We start from the raw sequence: 17,646 nt of genomic DNA, 5'->3' as shown, positions 1-17,646 counted from the left end.
AATTTGTTTGATAATCCTTTCTTGTATTTTTTCCCTTCATTTTCTCATATTTTATAATTTTAATATAAAAAATAATTATAAGCATAGTTCATATTACCAAATACACACATCTCAATGAAAAATTAATAAAGATAATACAACTATATTGCTAAAATTTAATTTACAATATTATTTCACTCAAGTCATTTGTTGACTCAAATTTAACATAATTATATTATTATATAAATATCGTAGTTGTAAAATATTGAAATAAACTAAATGTATGTCTTAGTAAATAAAATTCATAAATTTAAAAATTATAACTGATATGGAATGTAATAAAAATAAAAATAAAGTAAAATAATATATAAACATGTATATTGCAAATTTTAAAATTTGAAATTTGAAATTTGAAAATCAAAGTAATATATACATTTAAATGTTAAAAAATTCAAAATCTAAAATTAAATTAACATATAAATATAAAAAATAATAGTAAGTATAAATAAAAGGAAGAAAAGAAATATAAATGATAATGTAGAAAAGAAAGCAATATAAAGAAAGAAGCATAAAAATAAAATAGAATACGAAGAAATTCTGAATTTGGGAATTGAAACCAGGATCGTAAGGTTGTAAGAAAATAGAGACATTTCTGCTGCCAACCAACCAAAGCTAACTTAATTAACAAGGAGGAACAAACTTAATAAAAATAGAAATAAAACAAGAAAAAAAAACTATTTTATAGAAACAAACTATTTTTTATAATTTCTCAAATTTGACCACATTCTTAGGAACATTTCTCAAAATTTAGAAACAAGATAACAAACAGAAAACATTATCAAACGAACCTAAAGTTCTCTCCCCCTCACTTAGTTACTTATGCTTCTCTTATTATAAATAGTTTTTCAATAACTGATGACTTGCACATTATTTTTAGAATGACAACAATAGATGGGCGGAATATTATTAGTCCTAGTAGAACCAGAAAGGTAATTCAAGTTCACATCCCCTATCAAAACACTCAGGTTTGAAGTTGCATGTATTTATTATCCGAGTTGATTCTTCTTTGCTGTTGCAAAAACAGAGGGGGAAAAAGAAAGAAAAAGAAAATAAAAATCTACTCAATATAAATAAGGAATTCTAAATATTTACCAAGTTGTGTCAGCTAATAGCCAGCCAAGTTTGGTGGTTCAATCTCTCCAGTTGCTTCAAAAAAGAATGCATACAATAGAAGCCAAAACCAGCAACTCTACTCGCTCAACATTTGGGATTCCTCAGCTAATCCTGTACTATGTTATGTTATGCTAATACAGTACAGTACGACAACCTAGTACATCCAAATCCCATTCAGCCATGAAGTTGATCCATCGCCTATGCACTGTCAGATTCATTCCCTGAATCTATATTCATTGGCTGTGGATTCTTATAGCCACTGATTTCTTCCTTGTATCGTTTTTTGTCATCCCGAGCCTTTGATTCGTATGGTTCTTTCTCTTCCGCTGCATTTTAATACACGTGTTTTATAGCTTAAGGTGACATCGGATTCTTTGATGCATGATATCCAATTAAAAATTTAAAAAGGCCACATACCCGACATCTTATTCCACTTGTCTCCAAGTACTCGCCCTAATTCCGTGAAAGAAATTCCAGGATTACTTTTCTTTATGTTCTGCAATAAGGAAATACAGGTAAGCAAACTATCAAAAAATCCTACAATACCAATTACCCTACAACGGGGGGTGGGGTGAGGAGATCACCTCTCTTTCCATCTTAGAGAAGAACATGAAACCAGATATTGCCCTCTTTGGTGCATTTGGATCCTTCTTCTTTTTCTGTTTTTTCTTCTTTGAACCATCGTCAGTCCCTTCTCTAGATTTCTTCTTGGCAGGTGCCTTGGAAGATGAAGGGTCTTTTTTGGCCTCCTTTTTTCCAGGCTTCTGAAAAATGGAAGCTCAGTGAACTACAATATAGAATGGAAGTGTGTATGCAACGACTAAAAAAAATTGCTGACCTCTTTTTCACCTCCACTTATGCTACCATCAGAGTCATCCCCACCCGAATCATCGGTTGGAGAACCCCCATCATCCTTGTCAGCAACAAAATCGGAATCCTACAATAACGCAACCAAATATATGGAGCTGGACATGAATATTAAAAGGCAAATATAAAGATCTACGTGAATTATGTACAAACACAATGATACCCTGAATGCATGCAAGGATGCAACTATCAGCCACTCATAAACTAGAGGCAAAGATCAAAATACAGAATAGATGATAAAATAATTCATAAATTACATATATAGGAGGTAATGCATGGTAAATCTATCAACACGTGACATTTACAATTGGTAATGCATGGTAAATCTATCAACACGTGACATTTAAAATTGGATATTCATATGTACCCAGCTCACAATATGTTTGTAGACAGCATAGGCCTCAGAGACCTCAAATTGTTTCAATATTCTTTAATAACCACAATATATTTTGGGCAATCATGCAAAAGTTTTAATGTAAGATTTTCAGAACTTCCAAAATCCAACCAAGCAAAAGGTCATTTAACCAGTATGCACCATTGGAATTTCAGAGCCACAAGTATTATAAATTAACCACCAAACAGGCAAACACAACCAGGGGCATCCAAAAGCTCCAATGTGTCATGAATAAACAAAAAGTATCTGATATGAACTGTATTCCTAGTTGGAAATGGCCAAAATCGGTCCTTTAGACCACCGAACACTCTAAACAAATTGACCATACCCTTAAACTCTCGATGTCTTTCCTATTAATCCTTTCCCATGACTATTAGTTTTGGTGGGAGTCCAATCACAACGAGCCCTTTCCATGATTAGTTCTATGTCTCTACCCATAAGTCCATAACTGCAGATAACTTCTAGTGGAAGTCACATTTTCAAAACTTTGTTCATAACTGTCAAACACAAACCATCTTCTAAAAAATTACAAACATGTCCCGGCTAGTATTCCTAATGAGATTCCCACACTATTTTTCCTAAGATAGTACTCCATATCTTCACATTTTGAAATCCTCGGTCTTATGATGGTATGTATCCATGAAGCCATCAATAGTTTTAAACCAACAAACAAACCCAGGACAAGTAATCATCTGCAATCTGATTGAGACCAACAATCAAAGGTGTACTCCCCTTCTACAATTCCCACACATCCCTTTCTAGCAATCTCAACCACAACCAGCAAACATTAGAACACTGGCATCATGCTAACCAACTTGGTCTCAACAGCCACTGGAGCCAAAATAAAGGCCCAACCAACTACAACTTGACTTCAACCCAGTTAAGTAAACCTCCTAATGCGTCCTAGTTTTACGTAAAATGCACAGTAGGCCAAAAGTATCACTATCAAAAGAGAACCCTAACTGATAGTACTGAACAGGTAAAAGCTTACCTCTTCATCGCTCTCATCTCCACCAGCTTCATTTCTAATTCGCTCAAGATGTGGGTCAACAGCGTCGTCATCATCCTCTTGGAGAACAGCTGCCACGCCATCTCTAGCCTGAGCATCTCCCAAGTTCATGATCTTCAAACCCTTCCCGCTGCAGCGATGAACAAATAAGATAAGATGAAATAATAGCCACCTCCATACATATGAGGTAAAAAGTTAGACTGACCTGATAAAGTCGAAAAGATTATGGTATTCGTTCCTCTGGATATTTCTAAAGAGATGTTCTTGTTCAGTTTTCAGTCTAATGAGAAGATCGAAGTAATGCATATTTGACCCCCCAGCAGCATGCCTCTCAAATTCAACATAGTCAATCTATTGCAAAAATATTTTAAGGTAAGCAACTCAATGGATTGAACATTGAACCATCAAATGATGTCCGAACGTGCAAGATCCAGTATTGAATCTATACCTCATCATGAAGAATAAGGGTAGGAGGCTTAGGAAGAAAGAAGAAACTTTTTTCAAGTGGATATAAGACACCATCTTCAGCTTTCAAAGATGACTTGACAGCATAACCATCTTGACAGCTGCGGAATTTTCCAGGTCTGGTAATTTTCGCACCAGATAAACCACGCAATATGGTGGTGAAAACCTCATGAATCAGTCCCTGTTACCAACACAACTATTTGCTGAGAGAAACACGAAATCCACAAGGGAAGTTTATAGTTATACACCTTGCTAGGTAATGTTGAATGTGATCCAAGAAATCCTAGAATATATGCCAAAGCATAGCTGACAAAAGAGTCAATTAATGGAACAATTATCTTTTGGTTGATTGTTTATATATCTATGAAGTCCGGACACTTCGCTAATTTGAGTAAAGTATCCAATGTGCAACACATATAAAATTAACACTTGTTAAACACATGTAGGGTAAGTGTAGCATAGTTCATCTAATTGAATAAGACTCAAATACTTGTTGAGCCCATTCTTAACACTTGTTCAACACAATCAACTTGTGTCAGACACTTGTAACCATATGACAAACTATAAAACCCATGAACTAAAGTATCCAAACTTCTATTTATTATTTTAAAAGAAAACTCACATTTCAATGAAATAATGAAATACACCAGTGTGTGTGTGTGTGGTGGGGGGTGGGGGGTGCGGGGAGGAATGGAACCTCAATGGAATTTCAAAGACCATTCCAACTGGCCAAAAGAACCTTTATTTATTTATTTATTATTAACTTTTGACAAATAGAAAAATAATAAATCTGGAGTGCAATACATCATGCTTTCTTTTAACCAGAAACACAAACATCAAACTTGATATATATATATTTTTTAATTATACATGCCTTATCGACTTTAAATTTTATTCTTGTATGATATAAAAATAATATATATCTTCAAACAACATATCTAGTAAAACTGTCTTTATTGAGTCCATGTCCTAGATTTTTTAAAAATATTATCCCACTCTGTTTGTGCATGTGTAATGTCTGTATTTTTGTTTATTCTCTTATAGTGAAACAATTCTATTGTTTGGAGGGAGAAGCGCTTTTCTACCTTATAGGAAGGTTCTAACTTGTCCTTGTACTTTGTGTTGAGAAGTTCATCACCTATTTGCAGGGTGCTTTGAACCACATAGTCAGTCTCAAACTGAAAAGATGCATCAAAAGAAAAGGTGATCCTCAGAAGTACATGAAGACTTCAGCTACAAAAAAAAAAAAAAAAAAAAAAAGGGACACAAAACCTTAACAAATGAAGTGACAAATACCTGCAGAACAATGTGAGGGTATAAAGTTTGGCCTTTACGGATTGGTGGATCTAAAGTCACAACGACAAAAGTATGTGGCTGATTGGACTGCACAAAACATCACAAGCACATAAGACATCAAATATTATTGACTGACTGGTCTAGATAGTGAAAGATCTATGGTCAGTCGATGACAAGAAGGAAAACCTTTGGAAGTAAGAAAAGGCGAACAACGCTGCTGTATTGTATTTTGAAGTCATTGGCTTGTCCTTGGAGCCGCAGGAATGAAAGGTGGAGTTCTACACTGTACCGACCCCTATACAACAAAAACCACCTCTTTAGAAAAACTTACCCAGCATTAAAAGAAACAAAAGGAACTATGCAAGTTAATCAAACAGAAACATGTGCATTCAGACTGTCTACCTTGGAGTGAGGATAGCAATACCCTCAAATGTGACCACGGCTTCCTCAATGCCCGCACTAACATCCGCCATGGACATAATTTTGTCACGGAAAACCTAAATCAAACTATACTTCATAAAAAGTCACAAAAAAGTAGACATTGTAGTTTTAATCAAGCAGATAAATGATCCTACCTGAGCAGGAGGGCGACTTTCATCACCAACAAATTGAGTATTGGTATTTGGTATGTGAAAACTTATCTCCATTAGAGAATCTTTCTGTGATCATAATGTTAAAAATATTAGATTACAATAAAGAAATCTAAAACAAAACTAAGCTTTGCAGTTTGAGATGTTAGATGTTACATTGCACATCAATTGGCAAGCAACTAACACGACTATTTTAAAAGAAAGAGTTCATAATGAATGACCTCATTTGCTCCTGTTGTATCATCCACATGGAACTCCAACATAACATCGTTCTTCCCTTGAAGTTGTGTTTGGGCAACATCAGCTAGAGACACTTCAAATGCTTGCTTTGAACCAACCAAGAAAGTAAGCATATTCCCTACACCAAAAGTTTAAAGGTAATTAAAAGAAGACGCCTTTCTGCTAAAGTGAGTTTAGCTCAGTGGTATTGGCATGCACTCTGCTTCAAGAGGTCGGAGGTTCAATCCCCACCCCCACAATTGTTGTACTGAAAAAAAAAACAAACAAACAAACAAAAACAAAAGACCCCTTTCCTATAGACATGATTTCATTACTAAAGAAATTTAGTAAGGATCAAATATCTGACAATAGAGAGAGATATCTAGAAGGGAGACAAAAGGGTGAAGGGAGGGAAAGTTGAAGAACAAAATGCTCGGTAATCTTACAACATAATGGAAGCAATTGTGATTGCACATGCCCGTGCAGTGTATCTTTTGAGAAAATAGATTTAACCTAGAAAAACAAATTTGTAGAGAGATGACTTCTATATTTGATTTGCATTACAGATTCAGAAAATGTACGCTAGACCTAATTGCTAATATGGCGTATTTCCTATACCGAGATTGGTGGTTTCTTAAGAGCCATTTAGTCTTTTCTTAGAGAACTAAAGTTGCAATCAGTGATAGACTAAATGCATCAAAACAGCTTACCATTCAAATCAACTTCACCCCAATTACGACCACTGACACAAAGCTGCTTTTCCTCTGGTGTTATTCCACAATTACTCTGGAAAAATTTGGTTAAACTGCTGATGTCCTACATTAACCCCCAAAAAAAAAAGCACAATCAGAACATTTCAACTGCATCATAGAAGATACATTCTTGAAATATTACTTAGCAATCATCTCATTTCCAGCTACTGCTGTAAACAAGTGAGATGGACCAACATATAAAAAGCTAACCACTAACTAACGGCAATGTTTTAGTGAATTATAAGTACACACAGTAAATGAGAAATTAACACTGTGGGGTGCATAGCCAGATTCTAAAGTCGATCAATAATATGAAAGCAACATCATTCTATAAAATTTCAAGAAACCTGGTCGCGGAATCCAATGAACTTGTAATACAAGCCATCTTTGACCCGAATTCCCAACTGGTTTGACCTTGGGACCTTCATCCATGTTACACCAACAATGTCTGCTTTATCCACCTCAACTGCCTTCCCACCTCCTTGCTTCTTCCACTGAATACCTCTTGGATCTGTTTTAAGCTGACCAGGGTTCTGCATTGAAATATGTACATGGAGGAGAATTGTAAGAGCCCATGTTTATCGTTCCAAACTTCCAAGAAGCCCACAAAAGCAAAATCAGAAAATTGTAACTATTAAAGATCATTTCCCTTCCTTTGTTCAAGTCGAGTATCCTCCAATACAAAGTAAGATGCCGAGGATAAAAAATTAGTGTGTCCGAAATATAACCCTTAACCCCCACGCTTGACGCTCCCAACAAACGACACTCGGAAACAATAACAACCCATCAAATTTATGAAAATTGGGAATTTCAAGACCAGATCTTCCCCATACAAATTTACCAAGAAGAATAACGCCGGAAAAAGCTCCAATTCCTGGAAAAGTACAAATTATTCTGGGTATTTGACACCGCCTCCCTTCCGCAGCGCCACGAAGAGGTACGGAAAGACGCAAAAAGCGGAGAAAATATAAAAAAAATCCGCATATCACCATGTAAGTATAGACATATTCTAGGAAGAGTTAAAAAGTTAGGGTTTGAAAACACAACAGCATCCCCATGCCCAAACTAAATACAATGATCCAACTCAACCAAGAAACCAAGTAAGTAACCAGCGGCGCAAAGAGAGAATGAGAGAGGGAGGGAGCTCACAGTGCCTCCACGGCCGCCGAGAGAGATATTGTTGTAGAGCTGACCGTCAGCCATGGCTGGAAACCTGAGAAGAACCTGAAGGGAAGCGAATCGCGGAAAGGGGAAAAGGAGAAGAAGAAAGGGTTTTCAATGGTTTTGAGAGGAAATGGCCAATGGGGAGTCCCACTGTCGTGGCGCCAAGCGGTGGTGATATGCTGCTCACCGACTCACCCTAAGCTTTTTTACATTCATGTTAGCCCTCGTTGGATCACTTCCTTCACCTTAATTACACTCGTTAAACTTATTCATGTATTTACTTTGTTTAATCAATTTTCGGAAAAAATGAAATATTCATTATTCATTTAAATCTTTTTTATACCAAAATAATTGAGTCAAATATTTTTCATTTTCTTAAACTACACCCTTTATTACCCATGTTGTAATTCTTATTTTTTAATCCAACGGATTTATGATTGTCCTTACTTGAAAAGTTCGCTTTAGATGAGTACAAAATATAAGGTTAAATAAAACAATATTAATATTAGCTAGGGGCATCTAACACTACTAAGGAAGTGCAGATGTATGTAACGCAACGACGAGATAATTGAGAAGAGTATAAAAGATGAGATTAAATAAAACAATGTTAACACTAGCTAGGAGCATCTGACACTACTAAGAAAGTACAGATGTGTGTAACGCAACGGCAAGATAATCGAGAAGACCGTTTGAAACTGACGAAGAGAAAATGAGCTGGTTGGCTCTAGTCGGTAAAGTTTCTTTAGTAATCGACGACATTGAAATAGTAGGTAGATAGGACGATCAATCCTTCAAGTTAGTCCACACAAACAACATCTACGACGATCACATATGTTTTAGAGATTGAAAATTTTCATTTGAACCATATTGGGTATAAATTTTGATAATGTTTCTTTTTAACTAATATTTTTTTAGAGATGAAGATGAAAATGTTATTGTTGACGAACTAAAAATATTACCTATATGAATAAAATATGAGGCATATATTTATGGAACTAAGATTCAATGCAATCTCTATAGGATATAAACATGTGATTATATATTACGTGAGAATTACAAGTTAGAGTATATGTTCCAAAATAAAAGTTACAAACTAAAATAAAAACACTATTGGATTTGAATTAATATATATCTCATAACAGCTACAAACTACAATAAATACTATCAGAATAGGAATGATCTGATATAAAATAATGGGTCTAGCTATTTACGGCCCAAAGATTGGATTTGGGCTTGAGGCATAGCTGGCTTGAACCCAACCTTTTCTTTGGCCCAAATATTGGCTCGAACTTGGATTAAATTAGACTTTGAGCGTGGATGACTTAAATTGCTCTATTTACAATTTTAAGTGTAAGTGGGTTAGTCAAATTTATCGATCATGGTTCGAGCTTAACCACCCTTTAATTCAAATCAAACGATAAGATGGCTAAAAAAGAGACATGTAACATTCTTTTTTTTCTCCAAAATTTTGATTTAGGGATACGATAATTCTTAATTTTAAATTTATAAATTTGATTTTGTTATAATGAGGTGGCAAAATTTGATTTTTAAAAAATATTCTTCCAACAATTATATTAAATATGATTTTATTTATTACATGCAAGAGTATTTTGGTAAGAGAAAAAAGTAATCAATATCTACCCACTCTTTTATGCATGTTTTGTTTTCGTATTGAGATCATGTTTGGAGTAATTTTAAAATAGTTAAGGTCATTTTTGTGTCGTATAACTAGGAGTTGTGATATATTATTTTTAACCGACTATTTTAATGGAATGTATTAGGATTTAAGGTTCAAGTATAAAATAAAATAAAATGTATGAATTTTTCAAGTGGGTTGAACACAATTAAGGGAAACTCATAAAGTTTAACGACTAAATGATAAGAACCTAATCGAAATTAAACCTAAAGCCATAAAAACTAAATTGAATATTTTTAGGATCATATTAATCAAATTAAAATATAACTCAAATAGAAACTAAATTAAAACTTCACGAGGGTCCTAATGAAACTATACATAAACTATACAAACCAAAATTTTAAATTAACCTACTTAAAACATCAGCTAACCTAGCTAAAACATTGTTTGAATCTAAACCAACCCATTATCGATGTCCTAGCCTATCCAAAATAACTAAGCTCAACAGCATGGTGTCTTTGGACCGAAGAGAAGCCAAAATGTAAGAAAATTTATTTTTCTGAAGGGAAAAAAAACAAAAACCTTGAAACCAAAATTAAAAATAAATTTAAAATTTAGAAGTAAAAGGGTAACATTTTAAGACCTAGGGATCAAATAGAGTTTACTAAACTTCAAATATAGAGACTAAAAAGGTATTTTTTTTTTTTATATATAATTGAAATATATGATTGTACACAATATAAATACTTGAAGTATCACTAGAAGCCAAAGTAAGCTTAATTAACTCACATTAATTAGCATGCATGACCTTTTCTCTTGAGGTCGAAGGTTTGATTCCTCATCTCTATAGTTACTATACTAAAAACAAAAGTATGACTACAAATAAATAATATCAAATATATTAATAATATATATAATTAAAGTTTATTAATCTCTATTACAATGAAGTAAGGATTGGGTTTCAAACTGTCTAAGTTTTGGTTACTAATTCAAGTAAAATTCTTTTGTATTCTCTTGTCTTAGAGAGTGGAAAAAGGGTCACTACAAGAAATTTTGTTTTTACTGATAAATTTTTTGTTGATGCTTAAAAAAGCATCAAGAGACAAGCTATCTCAACACTTTTTTAAAAGTTTGTAAGGATAGGATTAGTATTCCCGATGCCATTTTTCTCGACGTCGGAGGAAAATTCAATTAATAAAACTTTTTGGACTTATCCCAATGTCAATTGCATAGCATTGGGATAGGTAGCCTTTCCCAACACCAGGTATCAATGCCCTATTATTCTTTTTTGACACCTTCTCTCGACGGTGCTATATAAGAAGTGTTGGCAAGAGGGTTTTAAAAACCCTCTTCTCCCTTTCTTTTTTCCACTCTCGCCCGCACAACACCATATTAGCTTTGGCAAAAGTCCTCCCCATTTATGACGTTGCAAGATCATTTATTCTCGACGAAGGAGCTCTTCTACATCGGGATAAGATTTTACCAAAGAAGATTTTTCGATGACCATGCCGACAGTAAAAGTGGTGTTGGAAAAGTCTTTTCCAACACTTATTTTCTTTTACTATTTCCAACGATTTTTTCGTAAAAAAAAGTCTAATTTATTGTAGTGGACGGGTATAAACAGTATGAAACTTTAAGAGAGTGATTCAATATAATTAGGATTCAACGAGAGAATTATGTGCAATCAATTATAATAAATTTTTCACGTAGTGAAGTTTAATTTGCTTTTGGTGTGTAACATATTTTATTATTATTATTTAAAAAAATTTCACGTAAATTCTCGTATTTCTTAAATTTATCTAAAGATGATCGTTAGGATTACGATCAAAGTCTCACGTCCTTTAAACAAACGAATTAGCTGAAATCAAAAGTAAAGTCATAAGAATATATATTCACAAAGATTGTTGTTCTTGACAATGGACAAAATAGAAACTTAATTATATAAGTAATGCATGGGGGAATGTGATTTGTCTTGGGAAACATCGTGATGCATAATTTGGAAGCGTATGGAATTTTGGACAGTGGAAAGGAAGCAAATAACATTGGGTTTGTGAGGGTAATCGTACGGCTTATTCCTTTTGGCTTCTTATTGCTCTCCAAAGTTTAAGGCAATACAAACACACAAAACACAACACAAAGAAAGCGAAATATCATAATCATTCTCTATCGATTCCAACAAAACTAAAGATTGGCGATGCTCACTAGGAAGTTTTTACTTAGTTGTTGATTTGATGCCAAATTTGAAGACACACGATTTGGCTAACTAACAAGTCTTTCAATCACCATCAACTTTATATATATATATACAATGTAAATTGTGTTATTATTATTATTTTTATTTATGACCCATTTATGCTTCCTTTTCAATTCATTTATAAATTCTTGTTAATTTGAAGCCGATTTGTATTGGCTAGAAAAAAATATTTTTAAAGAGTCATTTTTTTTATAAAGATAACTTAAAATTTTTAAAAAAATACTCATAAATTTTACAACACTTATTTTAGAGTGTTTTTATATACAAGTTTGTTTGGTTTGTTATATAATAAAAATGTTTATATTAATGTCAAATTAGACAACTATAAAACACTAGAAATAAGAGGACATTTGGGACGCCGAGTTGGTTATTATAGTTGGTGGATTATGATAATCGATAGATTATAATAGTTAGTGTTTGGGGTGTAAACTATTTTAATTTGGGTTACAATAGTTTGTGTTTTGAGTGTAATTTTTATTTGAGTAGGAAATAGTAAACATTGTAGTAAATAAAAAAAATAAAGAATAAGTGATAAATAGTAAATAATGTAGCAAAAAGGGGTTTTGAAATATTATTTACTATACTTAATTGTAGGTTATAAATAATTGTACACAGCATTATTATAGTTGGTGCCCCAAACGACCCCAATTTAAAATAATGATCGCCGAAGTTAGTTGTTTGAGATAGTCATCGTTGGAGTTGGTAGTGGTGGTTGTCGAAGGTGGCCACCAGTAGAGGTCAAGTCGCCGAAGTTGGTCGTCGGAGTCGGACACCGGTGGTGGTGGCCAAAGTTGGTAGCCAGTAACAACACGGTAGAAATGAGGTAGAGGACTACTGAGGTAATTTGGTAATTTTATGAATTATACAAATTAGAGGGAGATTAACATTAAACACTTATAAATCATTTTTCAAAAAGTTGATTTCAAGTGTTTCTTTCAAACCAACTTATTTCATTTCTTAAAAAAATATATATTTCATACACTCATTTTTTTAAAAAAAATATATATATTTTAAGTGGTTGTCAAAGAATTAATTTTTTTTAAAATGATTTTTTTAAAAAATTAAATACTTAAAAAGTCAAACCAAACATACTCTTATAAAAGCTGGTGGTTTAATTAATTATTTTTGTTATTGAGATGTGAAAGTAGATAATTGGTTAGAAGTAAGAAAATCATAAGGTCAATATATCTATTACTCTAACGCCTTTCATGTGAAACAGAACAACAATATATAGTTGGATTTAGCCTCATGGTAGGAATAGACAGTTATTATTTAAGTATTTTGAGTTTTTTTTTTCTTCTTCTTTCCCAATTTTGGCTCACTACAAATGCTTTGAAGTTAAATTGCAAGCTTGTATTATTTTATAATTTTGTCATAGATGTAAATTTCAAATGTGTCGAGCAGATGGAATTAAGAGAGAAATCTTGTAGGAACGGCTATCTTCGGTAGACAGAAGATAACTGCGATCAAATGGCTCGAATGACGTTGGACATCGGAAAAGAATCTACAAAAGAGAAAACTATTACAGGCTGGTCGCAGAGTTCACTCTCTTTAAGACGTTCCACAGCTTTGCCCTTGTGCAAGCAGTTCAACAATTATCACACCGTCTCAGGATAAAACAACTCAGATAGTACTGTCTCGAGCAGAATTGCACTGGAACTAATCGGAAAACTCACACCCTTTCTACTTTTTGCTCGAGAAACAAAAGTGAATCAAATAACAGAGAGAAGAGAAGGAGAGAATGAAATGGGTTTTGCTTCTCTAAAAAAAATTCTATTTATAGGCTCGAGGGCCAACGAAAATGCACGAAAGGTGGGGAGACGAGTGACCAAGTGCGAGAGGCGCACCAATGGATGGGTGCAACGGATAGATCATGTGGTTGAATATGAAACGTTTGAGAAAAAAGAGAGATAATTGATGCTTAAATTTACGAGGTGTGGAAAATATGGATGATATGTGTTGATGGATAGTGTTGTGCACTCAAGTTTCTCCAGCAGAATCCAAGTGTAAATTCCTCTGAATTTCCTGGTAAGTCCAGGGTCGAACACAGGGACTTGTGAAAATAGTTGCGTTGGAGATTTTTATGAAAACTTGTGGTAACCAGTGAAATAAACAAGTGTTGGGTGGTTGTTACGTTGATGAAAATAATAATAAATGCGACGGAATTTGAAAAGGGTTGGTAAACGGGAAATATGATGAATATGCGGTGAATAGATTGAGAAGGGTTTCGGCTAACACTCCCTAGGATGCATTCATGCTTTGCGATCGTGCAACATACATACAATAGTAAACCACCTCTCGGCGTGACTGCCACGACTTCTAAGGCTAGAATGCATGCGATAAACATGTGATAAGTCTATAGGGTTTAACATAAACCTCTATTTCTATTTATGCGATGACAACATGACATTCACACAAATATGTGACCACATAATATCACTCCTATTCCTAGGATGCATGCGATGCAAGTTGATAAACAGAGCTTATCTCTAAGTCCCTATCTCTTATTTATGCAAGCCTAATCTTGCTCTTTCAAGTCAGGTTCTAACCTAGCTCTCTCGAGACATTAGGTTCTTTCTTTAGATTCTCTCTCGAGTAACTCTAAAGGGGTATTTTGCACAGCATAAAACAAGACAATCGCAAGCAATGAACTTCCTAAATCATGTTAGCTTAGTTCTTCTCAACCCATTCAACTAGTTTAGCTCCCCATGCGTATTAAAAGAATGAGCAGGTGTAGAAATAGAACTTCCATTGAATAAATATAAGATGAAGTATAGAATAACAATGCAAGTATAGTAAAGTGCCTCGAGCAATTTCTTGCCACCAGGCGTTGCATTGTTCTACTCGTGCTCTAAAAATATTCTCGCTTTCGTGAGAGTCAACCCGCTCTCTGCTTTACGCCCCAAGGTTCTCTCTCGAGCCGCCTTGGATGATCTCCGGTATCACCAATCTTCTCTAGCTTCGCCGTGAAATGGAAAAGAAAACTATGAACAGAGGTGTAAACTTGTAATGTGAAGTAATCGACTGCTTAACCCCCTCTCTGAAGAATGCACTTGGTATTTATAGGGCATCAAAGGTGAAAGGTGGCTTCTCTCTCCTAGTTGTACAGATGGGACAACTTTAATTCTTGACTGACGCACTGGATAATTGTCACCGATAAAGCTAGATGTACTTTGTGACCGTTATCAACTGTCAACTTAATTTGGATCCGACTGCCGCTAGCTTTCTGTCCCATCGATCTTAATTGTCCTTTCGTCCGGATGCGTCCACCATGTTACGATGATTCTTTTTGGGTGGATGTTTGCGAGCACGATCAACGCAAAGTCTTGCGGTGAAGTTGCGCTCGACCAATTTATTCCTATGATCGCATTCTTTGCATTGCGTTAACGCATTATTCTACACAAAAATATAAAGATCAACTGCTCTAATGCATTGGACGCATGCGACCACAATATTATAGAATTTATGCTTAATGGACGTTATTTAACATATTCTATCAACACAATCCAATATTGTTTAAGAACTTAGCACTATGATAACATGCATTTCTACCCGTTATCACACCCCCAAATTTAAATAATGCTTGTCCTCAAGCATAAGCTAAAGATTCTTTTAGCAAGTTAACCACAAAGTTTTCTTTCCTAGATTTCTCAAGGATACTTTGTTCAGATCCTATATGCTAGAATTTCCTTAAGTTTTATTCAAATCTCTTCCTAAAATATTTCTAAGACTTAGGGATTGCAAGCTTAACTTTCAAAAGGACTTTACTGAATTTCGGAACATCGCATGATTTATTTCAAAAAGAAAATTTTCTATCGGGGTGTCAAATGATTTATCCTTGTACAAAAATTTTCTTCATTCCTATTTGTTTCTGACCTTGCGCTGATCCGAGTGCTTTGCCTTCGTTTTGTCTTGCCCCCACGGATGTCATGCGAACATCCAACTACAAGCAATGCACTCTTCCTCAGACTAAACTCATACCAATTTTGCAGTGGAGTTGCGGTCATTTATTTATGCGTTGATCCTGGCGACTTACTTTCGTTTTGGTTTGCCCCCATGTGTGTCATGCAGACATCCAACTACGGGTAAGTGCCTTTTACAACTTAACTCTTATCAATCAAGGGTTTCCCATTGCATTGACAGTGGAGTTGTTATTCTAAAAAATTATCTTTTTTATTTTATTTTTAATTTTTTTTAATTTTTTGTAGCAAGGTCGGAAACAAATACCTCACCCCCAAATTTAAAATGCGGCAATGTCCTCATACTAAAAGATTAAAATAAGTCATGCGATGGTAAAAAAAATGCATTGTAAAGAAAGTTTGAAAGAAAGCTAGCAAACCCCTAACTTTGAGAAATATTTCATGAGGTGAGTATCCTAAGATTTACGTTGACTCTAGTATATACGAAAGAGATAGAAGCATATTTTTCATCATTGAAATCATACTTGGCAAAGAACAACATGCGGTAAACTACTAAAGTTATCTACTGGTGATATGATTGTGGTAATCAAGGAGGATGCGGTGATAAAACTTTGAAAAATAATATGCAATGTGATAGCGTAAAATTTGAAGTCGAGATAAGGAAGAGTACACCCCTAAATTTAGCGTTGTCGCTCGCATTATATTGACGCATCCATCTTGCGGCATCATTCTTCGTTGGATTGCGGTGATGGAATAAGATAAGTGTTGCTTCGCGTACGTTCCCGCAATCCAACATCTCGATTGTTGTAAGGAAAACAAAGAGAGGGTTAAATTATTTTAAACAAAAGAGAAGTTTTTTTTTTTCCAGAAATAGTACTGAAAAATGAAAAGATAGTGAAGATTCTGAGTAATGGAGAAAAGAGTTGAAGACTTGAAGTTTTCCAAAACTTGCATCCCTGAGAAATTGCGATCATTTGACAACGCAGGGACCACCTACTTCCTTATTTATTCAAAGTTTCTTAGTTCCATGGAGTCGACTTGGCGATGCCAGTCTTCTCCATGGTATGCCTTTACTCGCTGCCCACTAACTTTGAATATGTTGGTACCGTCGTCATTTGATAATTCCACCGCGCCATGCGGAAGTACTTGTCGAATTATGAACGATCCGAACCAACAAGACTTTAGCGTTCCCGGGAAGAGTCGAAGACGTAAATTGAAAAGCAAGACCTTCTGCCCGACTTGGAGGTTCTTGCCGCATATGCGTTGATCATGCCAGCGCTTGGTGCGCTCCTTATAAATTTTCGCATTTTCATATGCATTGTTCCTCCATTCTTCTAGCTCGATCAATTGCATTTTTCACGCTTCCCCTACTTTCTTTAAATCGAAATTCAGTTTCTTAACCGCCCACAACGCTTTATATTCCAGCTCCAAGGGCAAGTGACATGCTTTGTGGAATACCAACGCATAGGGGGACATACCTATAAGTGTTTTAAATGCGGTCCAATATGCCCATAACGCATCATTAAGCTTCATTGCCCAATGCTTCTGCAAAGGTTTGACTACCTTCTCGAGTATCAATTTAATTTCACGATTGGACAACTCAGCTTGGCCATTTTTTTACGGATGGTATGCAGTGGCCACTTTGTGGAGGATGTTATACTTGTGCAACAACTCCTTTATATTGTGGTTGACAAAGTGTGATCCTTCATCACTTATGATGGCACGGGGAGTACCAAAACACGTGAAAATATTTTTCTTCAGGAACTGGGAGACTACTGCCGCATCACTTACGGCGCATGCAATTGCCTCTACCCACTTAGAGACATAGTCAACGGCTAATAAAATATAGTGCTTATCGTTTGAAGAAGGGAATGGTCCCATGAAATCAATCCCCCATACGTTGAATAGTTCCAGCTCCAAGATAGTAT

General features: G+C 34.8%; 1 protein-coding gene across 1 annotated transcript; it reads right to left on the bottom strand.

Moving 5' to 3' along the window:
- Positions 1-1,084: 1,084 nt before the first annotated feature.
- Positions 1,085-8,207, bottom strand: HMG (high mobility group). Its single transcript, XM_039049908.2, has 16 exons — positions 7,894-8,207; positions 7,092-7,277; positions 6,703-6,808; positions 5,995-6,131; positions 5,759-5,842; positions 5,586-5,680; positions 5,370-5,478; positions 5,184-5,270; positions 4,973-5,065; positions 3,871-4,068; positions 3,628-3,773; positions 3,405-3,552; positions 1,991-2,089; positions 1,737-1,916; positions 1,570-1,648; positions 1,085-1,478 (listed from the first exon to the last, which is right to left on the bottom strand). Exons 1-16 carry the CDS (start codon positions 7,945-7,947, stop codon positions 1,351-1,353), a joined length of 1,929 nt encoding a protein of 642 aa, XP_038905836.2. The 5' UTR covers positions 7,948-8,207; the 3' UTR covers positions 1,085-1,350.
- Between the last annotated feature and the right edge of the window lie 9,439 nt (positions 8,208-17,646).

This window comes from Benincasa hispida, chromosome 11 (assembly GCF_027475165.1).
Source record: "Benincasa hispida cultivar pf3 chromosome 11, pf3_genome.v1.1, whole genome shotgun sequence".
Lineage (NCBI taxonomy): Eukaryota > Viridiplantae > Streptophyta > Magnoliopsida > Cucurbitales > Cucurbitaceae > Benincasa > Benincasa hispida.
This window is presented reverse-complemented; position numbering and strand designations above follow the sequence as displayed.

Coding starts and splice junctions, on each gene's coding strand:
- HMG (XM_039049908.2), bottom strand. CDS start 7,947: ATGGCTGACGGTCAGCTCTACAACAATATCTCTCTCGGCGGCCGTGGA. Junction 5,271..5,369: donor GCCTTTTCTTACTTCCAAAG/GTTTTCCTTCTT, acceptor TGTTTTGTGCAG/TCCAATCAGCCACATACTTT. Junction 1,649..1,736: donor TCTCTAAGATGGAAAGAGAG/GTGATCTCCTCA, acceptor TCCTTATTGCAG/AACATAAAGAAAAGTAATCC.